We start from the raw sequence: 18,899 nt of genomic DNA on the forward strand, positions 1-18,899 counted from the left end.
AAAAAGGTGGCCTCCTCTCCATTTGCCATGGAACCAGGCTATCATTAGACAAAGAGTTACCATGCAAGGTTTTTGCCTTCATACACTGTGGATAAGCTGTAAAATTCATCTTGGCACCAAGACTGCTCCGTGGGGTTTGGTTGTACCTAGCTCTATGCAGGTGCAGAAGAGGAGGAGGAAGCACGCATGGAATTCCCAGCATTGCCCTGGCAGTCCCAGACGCATGGTACCCAAGGCAGAGCCAGCTCTTCTGCGTCCCCATCATCCCTCCACAGCCACCCTCCTCTGGTCGAGGACTTTTATCCAGCTTTCTGTTTCAAACATCACGATACTTTTCTTTTAAGAACAAAAGCTGGGCTGTATTGAGCAGCAGTCGTATCAATCTTACCAAATTAAAGTTCACAGAAGTTGCTACATAAACCAAATTGCTTTTAGAAGTTAAATGTTAAGATGACTGACCGGTAAAGCATTCTAGATGCTGGTAGCAGCCCACAAAATAAATAAAACAATTTTCATAACTTGTTTTAAAGTTATATTTTAGTTCTGAGAGCTAATTCTCTATTGCCTCACAGTGCGTAATATTCCACACTACTAAATCTGAAACAATACGCTCAAGAAGTTTAATCGGTCTTCCTAGGGCATCAGATAGCTACAGACACACCACAGTTAATAACATTCCTTCTCTTTGACCTTTTTAGGGACAGAATGTACATTTTACTTCTTATTTCAGCCAAGTCAATATAAAATACCTTAGGATCTTCAGGTCAAATTTAGAAAGAATATATGTATGTACACACACAGTGAGCACATTGAACAACAGCATAAAGGTACTATGGCTAACGGACTGGGAATGCAAAATGGTTCAGCAGAATAAAAGATCTTAAGAGTGAACTCCTTACATCATCTAAAGAGGTGATTAAAAAGATTTTTTTGAGTCTCCCCAAAGGAAAGATTTACATCTCAGTGCAACCAAATAGACGTGGGTATCGCTGGTGGTTTTGCAACTGATACATTTGATGACACATCTATCATTTCTTTACTGATAACCTTCTACATGATCCTATAGATAAAGAAGCAATTAACTTACAGAATTAGACCTCCTCCTGTGACAGGAATCATCCCGTGTTTGACAGTTCAGGCTTTCTGGCACCTTTTAGCCATTCTGCCTTAACACAAAACATATCTAAGCCTCTCTCTTCTGAGGCGAATATTTAGATTATCCCTATGCAAGAGTAATTGAAAAGATAAGCCACTGTATTATTAAGGAAATAACACAAGTGTGATACTGGCTTTGGAACATGGAAGAAGATTGATCTGACCAAATACAAATGTCTGCATTTGATCTTAGTCACTCTAGAAGCATTTCATGAAAAATGGGAACAAATATATACTTTTAAGGTGCAATTCAGTTAACCAGTGCCTGCCTGAAGACGAGCTACTTTTCTATGTTGTCTTCTATGGAGAGTTAGAGGACTAGCTCTGATATAGGTGTCTACCTTATAAACCTGCAAATCTGGGCAAGATGACAGACTGTGCAAGTGATGGAGACTAAAATGCTACAAATTTATTCTTTCTGGCTAAATCCTCTCCATTATCAGAACACTGTTTGGCATAGATGATACACAAAGAGGACAGCTCTTGTTGTCCAGTTCTTCAATGACTTTCATGCTGAAAGACTGCAGATTCAAGCTTGAATTGCCCATTTCAATACACACACACACTAACAGATGCATTGCCTAAGTGCTCACAAAATAGAATGAGAAAAAAAAGACACATCCTTCTCCCAGTAATGGATATGGTTAATACGAAGCTTTTTCCTTGGCAATTACAAAAGAATAATTACAAGTGTAGAAAAAGATTAGGCTCACATGAAGAAGCTGAAGAGATCCCCATCCTGACTTCAATTCAAAAATGTCCGTTTTGAAAAGCGCACGAAGGACAAGAAAGTTAAGATGAGATCACACGGCTAATAATTTCAGAGTGTTCTCATTTTTCATTTTGAAAACCTGACCAACTCTCAAGGAAATACAAAAGTGCATGTATTGGAGAAACGAAGGAAAAGGTAGGTCAACTTACTGCCTAGACCACTAGCACTGAACAAATTGTCCAATGGAAAAAAAAAAGTAATATTTAATTTCCCCTCTATTATCGGCTGCTTTTCCCTTGGAAAAATCCCACTGTTTTATAGTAATAAAATTTTCACGAAGAGTAACTGTAACAGAAAAAGTTATTAAATTAGTAGACCGTCAACCAGGACAATCATGGCCTATTAAGATAAACTTACTTTGTGGATATCTAGATAGATTTTTCTCTGAATGTCCATTTAAATTAATTATTTGTACTGCACAGGCTCTTAGTCTTCTAAAAGACACACAGAAAATAAAATATAAGACTGTCACAGCATAATGGTCCCTCCTGCCTGACAGATATTAGGAGAGAAAAAAAGTGACTGAAAAAATGAACGTTGAGATGACATTACCAAGCTTATTTTCAAAGTGGGAGGCAATTAGACTATGAAAGTGTTCTCTGCCATTATTTCTATTATACCAGAGGAAGAGAAAGTAAATAAATATGAAGATGGATGGTTATTGTTGATGCACAGTGACAGCTACTCAGTATGTTTCATTGAAGAACTATCTTCTATCAGTCCAGATTTTACACAGTGGCAGGCAAATCTGTAAGAACAAGCTAGTCAAACACAGTTTCACGTTTTCTGGGTCTTTTTTTTTTTTTTAATTTAAGAAGTTGTGGTGAAACCAGAATAAACTCAATCTATTGTTTAATAAAGCAAACCATCTATTAGTTTTACAGGATTCATGCTGATAAACTATGTCAAGAGATTTTCAGAAGGGCTCTTTACACTTGTGTCCCTGAGACTATAGATCCTCAAGCTGAATTGCCACCACACTTTGCCCAGTCTTTAGAGGTGCAGAAGACACTCATTTTAGAGGGTCTGCTTTTGACTTGATCTCTTCTGAGGTCAACATATAATAATGATAAAAAATTACCACTTAACCTTACGATAGCAATTTTCATGAGTGCTGAATTCCAATTCACAAACTTTAAAGAAGAGGGCAGTTTAGCCTAACATCCAAATACTAACCATTGTGGCCACTTTGCAAACCTCATTTACGTACCTGAAGAAGAAATTCCTTTGAAAACCTGATCTTACACGCAATCAGGATCTGCCTTTTTGGAGAGAGCCAAAACGCACTTGGAATTGCCCAGCTCAAGCAGGGGAGTTGGAGCAGATGACCTCCAGAGGTGCCCTCCAACCTCCGCCATTCTGCAATTCCGTCAACAGCACTGTAACCTGCAGGACTGCAGGGTAATGGTTATCTGCTGTTACGATGGTTTTAACTCTTACAAAGAAAGAGCAGCCTTCAACTTGCTCACCTAACCTGTGCCTGAACTTCAGGGGCTTAATGAATCAGTCCTCCTAAAGCAAATCAAGGTTCTCTGTGCACTCAACAGAGAGAAGCCTTTGTCTCAGAAGAGCCAAGACAAATGCTGCCTTCTTTAGTTAGCTAAGTGATTATTTCTGCTACCAGTTCTGCACTAACCCTCCAGTTTCTGAACTCTAGAGCCAATCCTAGAGGTTCTCGGGACGTTGGGAGCTTTCTGAAGTGTTTCAAGGTTACTTTGCATTAACAGAGCTCATGTAGAAACATTCACCTTACTCTCACAGCAAGGCTCACACACCGACCAGATGTGAGGATATCCAGAAAATATCAAATAGGAGACGTCAAACAAAACCAAACCACAAAAAAGCATTACACTCAATTCTATATTGCTAGTATTAAAAATGTAAGCTTAGTAGAAATGAGTTAATCTTGAGTACTGAAATTATACAAAGTCTACATTTAGCAACCTATTTTCACACTTACAGCACACAATTCTGTCACAGTCAACGCAGCAGAACTCAGTAAAACACTCCTGTTTAATAGGTTGTCATTTATCTGCAAATATACTTTAAAATAACGGATTTTCAACCACTTCAAATTGATTTTGTTTCATTCCTTCCACATGTCATCATGCCACAGAGGATAACTCCTTTGATATGAATAGTAACGAAGACGCATTGCATCTGACAGCCCTAACAACATGTTTAATGGAACATTTTAACTTTAAGTAGATGAAGAATCAGAAGGGAACACTCTTTTTTTTTCTGATTCCACTGTTTCAGAACACAGTTCTGGATAAATGAAATTATCCCACTTAAAAGTTATTTCCACTTTCATATCATTTGTATTTAATTTGACAGTTTTATTTTGGGAAGATAACATTCTGACATACTGCAAATTATTCTCCCACAATAATACAGTTTATCCTTTTGTATCTGCTTTAATCAAATTTGTCTCAATAGCCTCCTCTTTCTGCTAAGTAATTCTGGCAATTAATCATCCTGACTTCTCCTAAAATGACAATCCTAAGGTGTCACTCACAAAGAGAATCGATACAAAACACACTGTTTCAAACTGCTACTGCACAACAGGGCAAGAGATTTATTCAGGCTTTATTTTACATACTTTGTTACCAGAAACTGCTGCTTCTGCAGAAGACCAGGAGTTTTGCCAGTGATGTGGGTCAGACCTTATTTCTTTCCTGCAATTTGAGTTTGCACTTAGGAGATTCTCAAAGCATGCTCACCCACCTAACTCAAATGCTGCCATCACATTCTACACAGAAACTCCATTTATCAAGTTTCACCTTCATTCCAGCTCTCTCCCATGCAATTTGTTTGCATAAAGAAAATATCTACTTATCCAGGAGGCATATCTTATTTATAATTGCATGTGCAGAGAATGTTTTGGAAAAGAGCGTGTGCTGCAATTTTAAAACAAATTAAAATGTAACTACAAGTTCAAGCCTTTTGTTTAGGGAAGCAATATATGCAGGGTTACTGCAGCTTAACAAACACATTAACACTGAAAAAAACAAAAATCAAGTGAAAAATGAAAGAAAAATGACCATCAACTGCACACAGTGCTGTCATTGCTTTTCCTTTCCCCAGCTCCTCTTTCCATTACGAAAGTTCCAACAAAACATTCGCCCTTATTTTTAGCACAAACAGGGCAACAATCAGCACCGTACAGATTTTTATCTGCCAGACCAAGTACAGTTGTGCAAGGTGACCTCTAACTACCCGCTCTGTAACAACACTCTTCACAAAAAGAAAGAGAGGAATACAGCAAGAAATCCCGTTACTCCTACTGATCCATAACTGCCACCTCACTTGAACAGTACAACAGACTGAAAAATGACCTTCAGGAACGTACAATTTAAAATGTTAAAATGGAAATCGTCAAGTCATTTGGCGACAGAACAAGCCTTTAAGACCAATATTAACACACATCTTGCTTGCAAGCAAGAGCCATAAAACAGAGATAAGAAAGGTGAAATGCTGCAACCAAGTCCTGACATCTGAAACTTATTTCAAACAGCTAATAATCCAGTCTATTCTTCAAAATTTATGTCGACATTTACCTTTGCTCACTGCATTTACCTCCTGCTTGTAAGACTAGCAACATGCACATCACGTACGAATAGCTCCTGGGCCCAGCCCTGAAGTCCTGCGCTGTTTTCAAACTCCACTGAAGTGCTTAGACAGAAGCCATCATCAGACTAGAGAGTTACACATGGTGCGATTACGTTTAGAATTGTGCGCTTTGTGGTGCATGTGAAAACACTACCACTTTTACCCTCTTCTCTTTATCAGTTACTTAACAATTAGTTGTCTTTAATTTCTTTTGGGGAGATTATTCTATGGTAAGGTGAATGGAATTCGGAGCTGCCCAGCAACCAGCTGATAGAACTCGGCTTAGTAGGGGCTTGAGTGTCACCTGAGAGAAAACAAGTAGTAACCAGTGAGTTGTCTTATCTTACATTCTTTCCTAGTACAGGTACAAGCAACACTGCATAGACTCTCCTCCAGCCTGAAGGCCAAAGGAACTGCTACGCTTGGAATCAGCGACTACTTCAAAGCCAAACAGACCGGTTTCTCTATCAAGGCCCAAACAGTTTGTGTTGGTACTTAGTGATCCGCATCCTCCGTAAGTTCCAACTATTAATAACCATTCACTTTAAGATTAAAAAAATAAATGGCACTTTGCTGTAACGACCATGAGTTTGTGCACATACTGTACCTGTACATCGTTGGTGTTCATCCTCGTTCCCTCCTTCCCAACGAAGATGTCATCTATGTCAACCAGAATGTACCTATCCAAGGACAGTCTGAGCTTCTTTCCGGACAGGAAAGAGATGGCATCTATGAAAATCAGCTTGTGGAGCCAAAAATTCAAGTTATTGCCGAAAAGGACTCGTTGAATCCCATCGTGGAGCCCCAGGTCATGAATTACCGTGGCATAGAGAGCACTTTTAGCAGCAGGTGGTGAAAGGTTTTCTGGTGTCTTTACTTTTGCAAATATCACTGGTTGATAAGCTGTATGATTAATCTGGAAAACCGCCCAGTCATTTCCAAGCAAGGGACCTTTCTCAAGCTTAGAAGATTTAGTCACATGGAGCAGTGGGGAATGAGGGTTAATGCAGCAGTCCTTAACACCCAGATTGCTGTGGACATGGAAAGCAAAGCCCTTCAACTGAAAGCTCTGCAAGCTGTTCTCATTGCCTTTGTGAAATCCAATAACACCTACACCGTATTCTATACAGTACTTATCTAGAAGGCCTCTGTTCCAAGAGTCCATATTCACATACTTTAGAATGTTTTCATATACTATGAGAGCATATTTGCCTTTATTTTTGTCTATAAGCACGGGGAGGTCACCTTTCCCGGGTGCAATCTCAATGTGAAATTGAAATCTGCTAGATTCTAAAATGGTTATTATATCTTGGCCTAATGTTGAGTACTGACTTTCCACAAACACCAGCACTACAAGATCTGTCCTCAGGGGATCAACAGGCTTCACAGTCTTCATCTCCATCAGCTTGTATGGCAACAGTTGAAGATCACCACATTCCACTTCTGAAGAGATTTCAGAAAGTTCATTTTCCTGTTTGTAGCCATTATACAAGTAGTACGCAGAAATAACTATGCTCACCATACAAAAAGTGGCCAGCAAAATAATTGTTCTTTGAAAATGTCTGTGAAGTTTCATGATAAAACTCATATTGTTTACTTGCCTTAAATTGTTCTCGCCAGCAGCATTAAAAACAAACAAGATTCTCAACAACTTGTTCCAGTCCTCTGAAATATTTATGTCACCATTGCAGCAGATAAATCTATCTTCCACAAGGCTTTACAGAAGGTGTAGTCTAGAAGAAAAGAAAATCAGAGCTTTAAGTGAGGCATCGCACTTGTGAATTATCATCACACTCAAACTAACGAGCAAAGAAATCGCTGCCAAACAGAGGTTTAGAAACAAATAGCTCAAAACTTTGATAGTTTCTGAAATTTTGCATTAGCAGTGTTATTTCCTCCTGCTCCCACTAGTGGCCATGTGCGCTGGAATAACTAGATCTCACAGGCTCCTCACCCCAGAGGAAAAGATGGTACGCACAGGAGGCTCTGAAAAGCAAGATACAGCAGCAAAGAACGTACTGGTTTTCTGAATGTTTTTTACCCAAAGATAAAAGTTAACTTCAAATAGGCAATTGCTGACAACCTAAACATCAGTGAAAATTTATAACCTTCCTCCTTCCACCCCCAAGAAGCTGGGGGAATACCAGTCTACATGATCAAACAAATTCTACCTTACGTTAATTTTTGAAGAACCAAGAAATTCTTAACAAAACATGCACATTTTAACTCTACTGTATACATACATACTGATATACTCTATACTACATCTATTCTAAGAGTATTTTTTAAACAAACTTTTCCCTACAACACTACAAGTAAAGAAACAGCATTTTCCCAGACTGTGTACTATTTGCAAATTGCTGGAAACACTTTGTATTTCTTTGAACAAAACCAGAATAAAATAATTCACCTCTTAAATTTGAGAAAAGAGAGTAATAAATCAAAAGCTAACTTAAGAGGTAGATCTCCTAAGGATATACTTATGCTTTACCTTGTACCTAAGGAAAGCAGTCATTTTTCAAGTCAACAGTACAATTGCTGTCAAAAGTTTCTTGTAGAACAACTGAATGATGTGACAAGCATAAAATAATTAAGTAGCCTAAGTTGTAAAGGAAGGTTAACAGCAGATTTTGAAAACTACTAAGGTTATTAAGACCTAGAACATGCTACTGTAACTTCAAAACATAGTACACATCCATTCCCATTTGTAAATGGGACCAGGATAAGTTATGTGCATGTTAACGTGGTCATTTCCCGACTGAGTGCTTAATCCTTCCAGGCACTTTTTTTTTTTAAGTAAAGTAGGGCTTACAAAGTGAATACCAAGAATGCCCAGAAGTATAACCAATATCAAATACGAACTTTTCTTTACAGATTGGCAGAGAGAGTTAAAATGTTCTTGAGAAATCATGATAACAAATGATATCTACTAAAGCTCTATCCCACATTATGTACTTTATAAGGTTTAGTGGGTTTTTGTTAGAAATTTGGATTCTTAGAATGGCTGACAACCTTCAGTACTGAGAATCAGGGAGCAGATGGTAATAGAAGAAATACGGTCAGCTTCTGAGCCAAAAGAAATTGAAGTATATGAAAGATTAAGTACATATTAATAAAGGGGAGGGGAAAAGGAGGCTCAGGCAGATGCCTCTCAGCTTCTCTTCACTTCTCTCGGCCAGGCCCAGTTGGCCACCCGGCGGGAGGCCAGAAGGTGAGGGCCGCAAGGCCCACAAGGCTCGCGCCTCCCCCTCTCTGACCCCTGCTTCTGCTTCTTCACACTTTCTTATCTTTTTTTTTTTTTTAATTTTCCCCTTCTAAAATACGTTATCTCAGAAGCATTTATCAGGGAACATTCCATCACCAATTGGCTGGGCCCTGGCCAGCAGCGGGTCTGCCCTACGCCTGGCCAACTCCACCAGACAAAGGGGAAACTTCTAGAAGCTTCTCACCGCAGCTTCCCCCTCACTAAACAAAACCAATATGTCATGCCAGGCACATGATAAGCACAAAGTAAAAATAAATTAGGAGGCAAATGAGATAAGAGGAAAGAGAGAAACTACAAGGCATCCTATTTATCAAAACAGCAAAATTAAGCACCGAGAGCAAGCACACAAACTGTCTCTTTCATAATTAGGATTCCCTTTAAACCTGCGTCTCCCCAGATAAGCGTGCTTTCTGCATGTATTCTACTCTCAGATACCAGTATATTAACCCTTTCTGCTCTGGGTGGACTTACAGTTGGCCTTACCTGAAGCTGCACAAAGACTTGCACACAGCTTTTAGACAAGAGACCTGCCTTTCACCCAGGGATACAGGCTCACTAATCAGCATCAGACAAAAGTGACATAATCCCAGTTTCCTGAGGCATGTATCTGAAAATAAGTTAAAGAACACCTAAAGACTCAATAACAACCTCAAAGCACCTTTAGAAGACCTCAGAGAACACATTTAAGTATTGAGGTGTCCAAGCCTTGTCACACTAGCTCCATCCTGAATGAGTAAAACCAGAGAGATGTTTCCAGACAGATGATTCTTCATTACACACACATCTCATATTTCCAATTCAGTTGCCTGAATGCCAAGAAACTCTTAATTTTATTGGCTAAAATTAATACTGCATTCTCTAGAAAAGCTGTCCATACACCTACTTATCTTCAATAACCACAGAACTCTTGCTGACAAAACTACAAGGAATTGCTTCTTGGAACGACACAAAGTCAACCACCACACAACCAACAAGCACAATGCTTCTTTTAGCCCTAAGCTCCTCTAACGCGGCCCCCAAACATCCCTATTCTTATGACAGAAACCACCAAAGCTCTACTGAGAGGAACGTCCCAGTAGCATGATTTAGAAGTTTATTTCTTTACCAGCCTATGCTTCTGACAGTCACCTGAACCTGTGTAGAGAAGAAAAAAAAAGGGACCTAAGCTGATGGCAAGAAAGAGCTGATTAGACAGAGCTGTTTGAATGAGAACGACAGAAGGGTTACAACACAAGGGCTGCTAAATTAAGTGGCAAGAGCACTTCAAACAGCAAGGATGCAGCTCCTAATGCCTTTCCATAGAGCAGAAAATCTGGAACCAGTCCAGAAACCTGTATATTCTTCAGGAAAACCTCTGTTATTTTATCTTTAGCTCCTAATTGCAGGTACCTCCTGCAGCTGCAGAGCGCAGCTGTAAGGAGTGGATGGAAATGCAAGGAGAGATGTGAGGTTTGACTCTGAGGAATGAGGAATTCTCTGAGACCCAGCAGGACACAGCCAGGCTTGGCAGCCTCACCACTGAAGACAGGAAGGAAGGGGAACGGAACAGGATAAGGCACAAGTTTTAAATTCATGCTCTCCTCAATCAGCTTAATGCTTTTGTAATTTTCACTTATTTAAGGACTGTTGTGCATGGCAACAGCTCAAAAGAACACAGAAAGAAAAAGAATAAAAAACATGAAGAGAACATGCATTTAATAATACTAAAATAGTTTCAAAGCCTTGCCAAGGTACAGTTGCCTTTCTAGAGGAACAGCAACTATAGTTGCTAGATATTCCACTGGAATCTTAGAGCACCATGCTAAAATAAGTCCTCATGCACCGAACTTGACAGTGCTATAGAGCTCTTCGGGATGCATCACCCACAACACGCTGTGGGACCTATCAAACCCACTGTAGTGACCTTTCTCACTACTTTTGCCGTGGCTTCAGGGAAAATGGTCCTTGTCCGCTGTCACTTCCCACAGTAAAACCAGACAAAGGGTGAAATTCAGAAGGTCTCAACAGCAGGTAAGCCATTAGAAGCAGCATTTGGCAACAGGACAGTACTTATGGAGTCTTACTTTCATGACAAAAGAATAAAATATTTTCCAAAAGAATGAAGAAGTCATGATAGCTTGAACTGCAATAGAAAAAAAAATAAATCCAGGTATAAGAAAAAGCCTTAAAGAAAAAGAATATCAAAAGAGTCTAGAAACTCTTCACAAGAGTTCAAGCTTGTTAGTATTGTTTCAGTGAAAAACCATGAAAAAGACCCATGGCTGGCACAAGCAGGGTCAGCTCACTAATTTCAATGGAGTCACACAGAGTTCAATCAAAGCAGGATACGGCCCCACCTACATCTCAAAGCGCTCGAAAACCGGTGTCAGACACTATATGAATCCCAGGTTCCACAAAGGTGATGTTGAAATAAATTTTACCTATGAAATAATTTGTACGGTATTTTTCCACCCTCTGAAGCAATAAAAGCTCATTGTTCTTTATCTAGAACTTTACTATTTTAGAAGAATTTGTATTTTATCTCATTCAGACCAGAACCTTTTACCTGTGTTGTTCCAAGTATAAGATATCAAAATGCCTCCTTAATGTGAAAATTACCATCTTGAATATTTAGAATTTTGGTTTTAACTTGTGGACTCAATATGGAGGAGAAGATCTTGCTAAGAGAAAGCTGAGTCATGGAAGTAAGCTTTGCATTTTATTCTGAATACAGCAAAGCTCAACATCTTTCTCACAGAATTTCACAGAATTATTATCAAGATTGGAAAAGACCTAAAAGATCATCCAGTCCAACCATCACCAATACTTCTCAGCTAAATCATATCCCTCAACACAACATCCAAACGTTTCTTGAACACCCCCATGGTCGGTGACTCCACCACCTTCCTGGGCAGTGCATTCCAGTGCCTGACTGCCCTGTCCGAGAAGTAATATTTCCTAATGTCCAGCCTGAATCTCCCCTGGCGCAGCTTGAAACCATTGCCTCTAGTTCTATCACTGTCTACATGAGAGAAAAGGCCGACCCCTAGCTCACTACAACCTCCCTTCAGGAAGTTATAGAGAGCTATCATCTGCTGTAGAAGTGATTTCTGCAGCCCAAGACTAGTCCACAGGAAAATCTTGCGGATACAGAAAATAAGTATCACCTTCTTAACCGGGAGACTTACAATTCTAGGTAATACCTCTAGGCAGTCACAATTACAGGTATCTTCAGACAGCTAGCATGAAACAGATGCATTAGAAAGGAGATCTTCAGTTGTGGGTTGGTTTGTTTTGTAAATTTTGTTTTGTTCGTTTATGTAAAAACGAGGTAGTACTGATGAGAGAACAAATACCATGATGAACTCAAAAGAGCTCAACTGTGCCATAAGGAGTCTGGTGAGTTCCTACCATTTGCAGCTTGCTTTATTTTGTTGTTTCATTGCTAAGTGCAAATGACCAAATTCTTGGCTTCTATAAATCATTTCAGCACAATAACCCTAATGGCAATACTTACATGAGACAGCACTGGCTGGGGACTTAGCCTAGTAATGAGACGCAGTAAGCGAGCAGAAAGAACACAGAATTGTAAGTCTTGATTTTCGTGTTTTCTGGCAGTAAAATTTCCACGCTAAATGCCAAAGCAGCCTCCCCAGAAGTGTTTGCAGCCAGCCTGGAGCCCAGTCCCCGGGCTCAGACTCAGGGCTGGCACTGACAGACTCAGCTCTGCGAGTGTCATGGCAACTCCGCAAACATTGTGCCCTCCTTGGGATATTTTTTCATGGTGCACGCAGCTCCTTTCCATGGGCTTTGTACGACTGGCTTTTCCATGCAGCAGAAAACACACTATTTTCTGGACTCAGCAGATGGAAAGAAATGTGGTTCTGACCTTTCTGTTTCATAATTGGTATTTATATTTTTTTGGAACAAAAAAAAAAAAAAAAAAAATCCCTCCAATGATATCAGTTTCAGGTTCACATAGAAAGCAGTTACTCAAATAAAGGCAGACACATAAAAAACTGCACATACACACACAAAAAAACCCTATTAAAGTTGTATCATGAATATCAATAAGATCCTTAAAACCACCAGAAACATTTTTCTTGAATTCAGTTGTCTTAAAAACTATCAAGACTAAAACAATGGGCTGAGCTAAAATATCCAGAAGGAAATGAGAAATTGCTCTCAAATCACATTTTTCAAAGCCTAGTTAAAAAAAAAAAAAAAAAAAAAAATCTAGTTCAGTCCTACCTCAGGCCTGTGCAAGGACAACTGTGCCCCTTGATGAGAAACAATAACATTGTGTCATCCTTATACACAGACATAAAAAAGTATTGTAAAGGGTAACAAAAATCCTTTTCATCAAGAGCTGCCAAAAAACCAGGGCAAGTTCAGGACTGGTTAGTTAACAATATTACTCAGGTAGTTTACGTTTGCCTGGTTACATACACCTGGGCATATTTTTAATTATCTTTACCCTCCTCTGATAACCCCCATCATTATATTCTGGTTCTGTTCTTTACCAAACCGGCCGCTAGTGACGTACTCCTGATATATTAAAAGAAAGATGAGTTTTAAATGAAGAACAGACAGAAAAATAGGCAATTGTTCAGCATGTTAGTATGGGCATTTAAATCTCCGCTGATTAGAATGCTGTTTAATTGCTTTGAACAGAAAAGCCTGCTTTGGCCGGCCACTATGAAATATGACCTTAAAAGAAGTATTCTGAAGTCATTACATTTGCGTTGCCAAAATGGAAATCTTTGGATATACGAATGACATGGTAGGAAGCAGCCGCCAAGGGCATTTGAAAGCAACCAAACCTGGGATGGACAGTAGCACACAGATTTTAAAATCAGTTATGGAACTGGTCTCCAAATACCGAGTACCTCAACTTGCAACACCATTCCACTGACCGACGTATTCAAGCAAATCCTGGTTGAGAACGAGATCTTACGACTGCATATTAAGAAGACAATTTCAACTTCAAAAGATGGTGATATGAGACGTGAACTGTCAAGGGAAGTCATTGAGACCCTTTAGTACCACATAACAAACCCTGTAATGCGTGAAGAGTGAAGGCTTACATTCTCTTATGTATGCTTAAAAAAAAAAGGGAATGGCTTAGGCAGAACAAAAATTCTGGGAGACAGATATGCTTTTCCAAGTCCTTGGCGCAAGCAGTTTTCAGTTTCTATTGTAGCTATGTTATTCTTGGCTCCATGCGGCGTTGCTTCACGCACTACTAAAGAACCTAACAGGATAGGAATCCATACATCAGAATTTGTCATTATAAGATATTTCTAAAGATTAAATAGATGTTATTTTAAAATACTTTCAAAGAAGGCTTGGAAGACCTTAACAGAGTACAGAAGTTGGGTTCGTCTTCAAATTACTACTTTACCTTCATACAATATTTCTGTCAACAGATCTTAACGCACCTTAAATCTCACACAATTTTTCTGAGACAAACTCTATTATTTTCCAGCACTTGTAGAAACAGCGCTTTCTAAAGACAAAATGATTTGCCCAAGGTCTTTTGAGACAAGTGTACAACACATTCACCTGTCCATGCAGCTACTGTTACTTTCTCCTCTCTTCTCCCACAAGCCAAGCGTAAAGCGGTGATGAGACAGAGCTCATCCCCATTCCTTCCCAGAGACCCGATGGGTGATGCCGACAGCAAGAGAAACCCCATTTGTCCCATTTTCCATTTCATTAAAAAGAAAAAGCAGAACAAAACAAAAACAAACCACCACACCAAAACCTGAAACAATTCTCTAGCACACCAAGTAGTGAATTAAATAATATGAAAGTTTTCTACCGTTTCCCAAAGGCTGCATGCGACAGCTGAAAGAAGCAGTAGCGCACACCGGTTTCTGCATGGGATTTTGGGACTCCGAGTGGCCATGAACACCTGAAGTGATTTATTAATAATTCCTGCACTGCGATGACTACTTTTTGTTCCCCCACGCAGCCATCCGCCCATCTCCGCAAACACTAGAGGGCAACAGTGTCACACAGAAAAACTCCACGAGGAGAGGAGAAAGGAGGGGGGAATAAAAAAATCACCCAGCCGAAGGGTTGGCGTGGGTACCACAGGCGGATGCTAAGTGAGCTGGCGAAGAAGAAAAACAAAACCAAACCCCAAGAAACATCAGAAAACAAACCCCAAAACGCTGCCCCACGCAGCGAGACGCTCCCGTGTGCTGGGCAACACGGGAACCGGAGTGTCGGCCCCCGAGCAGCCGCCCCGTCCGGTACCCGCGGAGCCTCCGGAGCGGCTCGGACAGCGCTTGGCCGGCGGCGCTCAACTTTGCAGGGAGGGAGCGGGGAAGCCCCGCGGAGTTCGGGCACCGCACCGAGAAGCCTCCCGCCCCCCCGTTACCTCCGTGCTTGCTCCGCCGCCATGCCGCCCAGCCCGGGGCCCGCCCGAGGGCCGGCTCCCCCGCCGCAGCTCCCGCTCTCGTTCACCGGCGGCGGGGAAGCTGTGGAGGCTGCTGCGGGGGTGGGGGTGCGGTTCCTCAGCCGGGGCCCTCCCGCCCAGCGGGGAGGTGCGGCGGGGCCGCCCGCCCGGGGCTGCCAGCGCCGCTCGCCTGGCCTCGCCCTCCCGGAGGAGGGGCCGGGCCCCGCGCCGCCGCCGCTCCCGCACTCAGGGGCGGGGGTTGGGGGCACGGGAAGGGCGGGGGGGGGCAGCTCCGCCGCGCCGCCTCCCCGCCACGGAGCGGTAGCGGCGCTGCCGCTCGCTGGTGCTCGGCGCCACCGCCTCCTCGGGGCGAGGGGGGTCCCGGGGGGGGGGGGATCCTCCCGCCCTCGGCGGCACCTGCGGCGCCTCCCTCACCGGGGAGCGGGGCTCCCACTCCGTGCGACCTCCGGCAAATCCCAAATTCCCCCTGTTGGGGGTTCCCCCCCCCCATTTTAAATCAAGTCTCATATTTTTGCTTCTCCCCAAAAACCATGAGCCCTTCCCTTCCCATGAGCCCAAACCCTTCTGCCACCGTGCTGAGGGGAAATTTACCTCGAACCCCCTTCTCCATCTGATCGCTCTTGGTGCGATCGGATGGAGCCGCCTCAGTTTCCCGTCATTTTCCACGATGCTGGAAATTCCTTACGGTCAATTCTATTTTCTCACGACAATTTTGGGTTAAAATCTTGAAAGAATGCCAAGCGATGGGTTTGCAGCCTCACTGCTTTTCTTTATTGAATTTTCTAACCCCATCTTGAAGGGAGTCAGTCCCTCCGTGTTTTCACTGATGCTCTGCATCCGTCATGCCGGAGATGGGCCGTTCCATCACCGCGCGTTAGGGAGTTACGATTCCCTGCCTGAACTGCATGAGCTGACTTCTAGCTTTCACAAATGGGAAATAAAATTAATAATTTTTACAAGTGCCCTCTTGATCTAACCATTTTACTTCACAATTGCACGGCGATTGTTAGCTCATTTAATGGCTGATAATTCAATAGACCGGATTAACTCCACCACCGGCAGCTGTCTGTCCAAGCCTTTCTTTCCATGACTCACTCAAGACAGAAACTTAAAGGAAGAAAGCCAAACTCATCTGAATGTTCCTTTTCCAAACATCGGCAGAATTCACAGCTCTTGGTTGAGAAATATTGTAAGAATAGAGGGTCCACCTGAAATCCTGTTGCCCTCTCAATATTCTACACAAAAGGATTTTTCTCCCATGTTAAGCTTCTGGACTGCATGGATATCCTGATAGTGTCTTGTTTTGGGGCCTCTCTATTATGAAGGATCTTTCCTACAATGTGCCATGAGGTATGGGGGTGGAAGCCAGCCAGAAGCAACCGAAATTTTTGGATGTGAGTTCAAACTCACGAATGTGCATGGTTTCCCTCCTACCATTCTTTCTGAGTTGCCGACACTGTTTTCCAGTTACTGCTGGCCAACGTGGACAGAGGAGCGTTACGTACTGCTTGTCCTCAGAAGCACTTGGATGCTCGCAGAGATGTGCTAGACACCTCACACACAGCTGAGGGCTCCGGCACCGCAAGTCGGCAGCTGCAGTACCGAGCGGTTCTGGCAGGAATATTAACAGCTTTGATCTTCTCTGGTGCTACTTTCCAGTTTTCTGCTCTTGAGCTGTCATTGCAGCATGCAGCGGGCATGACGTCTTAGCCGTTCTTTTAGCAACACATCCCGAGACGCTGCCGAGTGTGCTCCTGGCCAAGGTTTCTGCCTGGCTCCCAGTACCTCGCAAAATGAACTGCAGGAGGGATGAACACTGGTCACTTCAGTGTGAATTAACTGAACTTGGGAAAAAATAAAATGCTTTCTACACACAAGCCTTTGCTCCCCAACAGAGACATGTAACTCGGGCACTGAAATGCTATTCGGTATCTGGCGCTGAATCCTTACTTTGAATATCTGTCCTGGTTCTGACAAATTGGTTATTTTCAAGCTAATTACTTCAAAAATTGTCCTTTAATGAATTCCTATCTATACAAATTACATTGTGTTCTGACAGCACTGCTGCCTGCTTATGCCCTTATACATACACATAGCTATATGTGCATCCTTACACACAAGCTGGGAATTCTGATTATGCTTTCTTTTGGAATACTACAGTGAAAAAAAAAGATAAAAAAAACATATATTTAAGAACTTCCAGCAACAGTTCCATCTCAGTTCAGCTTGGCTTTTTAGTCATCCCCTATCTGGAGCACGCTTAAACATGTTTTCTTGCAACAAAGATAGGCTGAAAAAAGAGATAGCCTACCTTCCCCGGTGATAGCCTCAGCTTTTTGCCTTTTTTACTGCTGGCCTCTACACATAAATAAATGCTTTTTTATTCGCATTTCTCTTCAAATTCAAGTTTTCACACAGTGCTTCTTCCTTTTGCGTAATCAGCAATCTTTCTGTCTTTCTCAAATGAACTGAATCCTACCTCGTCTTGTGGTCTTCACTCTTTCAGGCTATTGCTGAAAAAAAAAAAAGTAGTTCTAACCATTTCACGATTCTGAGTCTGCAAACGAACTCTTGGTCCTTCCAAGTCCTGCTGAAATCTGTATAAAACACAGGCACTTTTGTTATGGGGGTTATCACTACGACTCCCACCACGATTTGTAGCTATGAGACTGACAGATTCATTACCCAGGGCATCGTTCCATAAGCCAGGTAAAGGTTATTGGTTGGAGAGTCACATCTAATAACATCAGTTTTCAATTAATAAAGAAATACTTTCTCTAGCCCTGCCATTCCAAAGATGATATACATCTTTTGACCAGATACTAATTATTATTTTTATTATTTCTGTTGACATTGTGTTGCAGGGAGCCATTACGGTGGCCTAGGTATTTGAAAACAAGGAGTATCTAGACAATTGCCTGTTACTAGTAATTTCACTGTTACTTTTTAAAGCTGTTACAAGTACTATTAGCCAAAAGGCAAAGTTCCTGTAGATTCATGATGCTCTTCAAATTAATTAAAATGTCATTTAAAAACAAATATAATAAATATATAATATTAAGAATGCTTAATGTATTTATCTTTAAAATACTACGCAAATATTAATTAATGAGTCCTTAAAGGGTGGTTTTGGTGCGAGTATTGATATTAGTATTGCTCCCCACATACTTGACGTAGAATATTACACCATGAAATTGCCAAAGCTCAGGGCAGTGACTCAGTGAAGGTGGCGATTAGAAGTCACAGGTTCTTGACTTGGGGCTGAGTCCAAATACGAGACCGTACCGCACCGTACCAGAACAGATGGGGTCTGAAGCCCGCAAATGCTGTTCCGTCTTAAAATGCAAAGTGCTAATTTCTCCCCTTGGCCAAACTGGCAAAGGCTTTCTCTACAAGTTTCATCTATATAACAAAGAGAAAAACGTGGCCTAAGATTTAAGAAACACATGGGGTCAAAAAAGTAATTAACTGAGAGCTATCTCAGAGAAGAAAAGAAAAACTCCGCACTGTTCAAGTTTATAATCGTACTACATTTTTTCCATATTATTACAGTACTTTTCATTTGTGAAGTGTTTAAAGATTATTCTGTAGCAAACAATAGGGGAAACCAGCCACACGTATGCATTTTCTCTAAAAAGTCGCTAGCGTTCAGATGGAAAATACATTTATTGTTTCTTTTCAGTAGTTTC

General features: G+C 41.4%; 1 protein-coding gene across 2 annotated transcripts in view; it reads right to left on the reverse strand.

Annotated features, from left to right (window-relative positions):
- The window catches only part of LOC104482331 (N-deacetylase and N-sulfotransferase 3), a 108,922-nt gene that overhangs the window by 48,573 nt on the left and 41,450 nt on the right, over window positions 1-18,899 (reverse strand). The window contains exons 1-2 of one of the 2 annotated variants that reach the window (XM_086746378.1): window positions 15,172-15,342; window positions 6,147-7,272 (exon numbers count right to left, since the gene is read on the reverse strand). In XM_086746378.1, coding sequence (XP_086602504.1) covers window positions 6,147-7,127 — 981 coding nt within the window. In that variant the 5' untranslated portion in view covers window positions 7,128-7,272; window positions 15,172-15,342. Of the gene's footprint in view, window positions 1-6,146; window positions 7,273-15,171; window positions 15,343-18,899 lie in introns of those variants that run through there. The other variant, XM_086746379.1, reaches the window with a different exon arrangement.

The sequence above is a fragment of the Chlamydotis macqueenii genome, chromosome 4 (assembly GCF_036417535.1).
Source record: "Chlamydotis macqueenii isolate bChlMac1 chromosome 4, bChlMac1.mat, whole genome shotgun sequence".
NCBI classification, from domain to species: Eukaryota; Metazoa; Chordata; class Aves; order Otidiformes; family Otididae; genus Chlamydotis; species Chlamydotis macqueenii.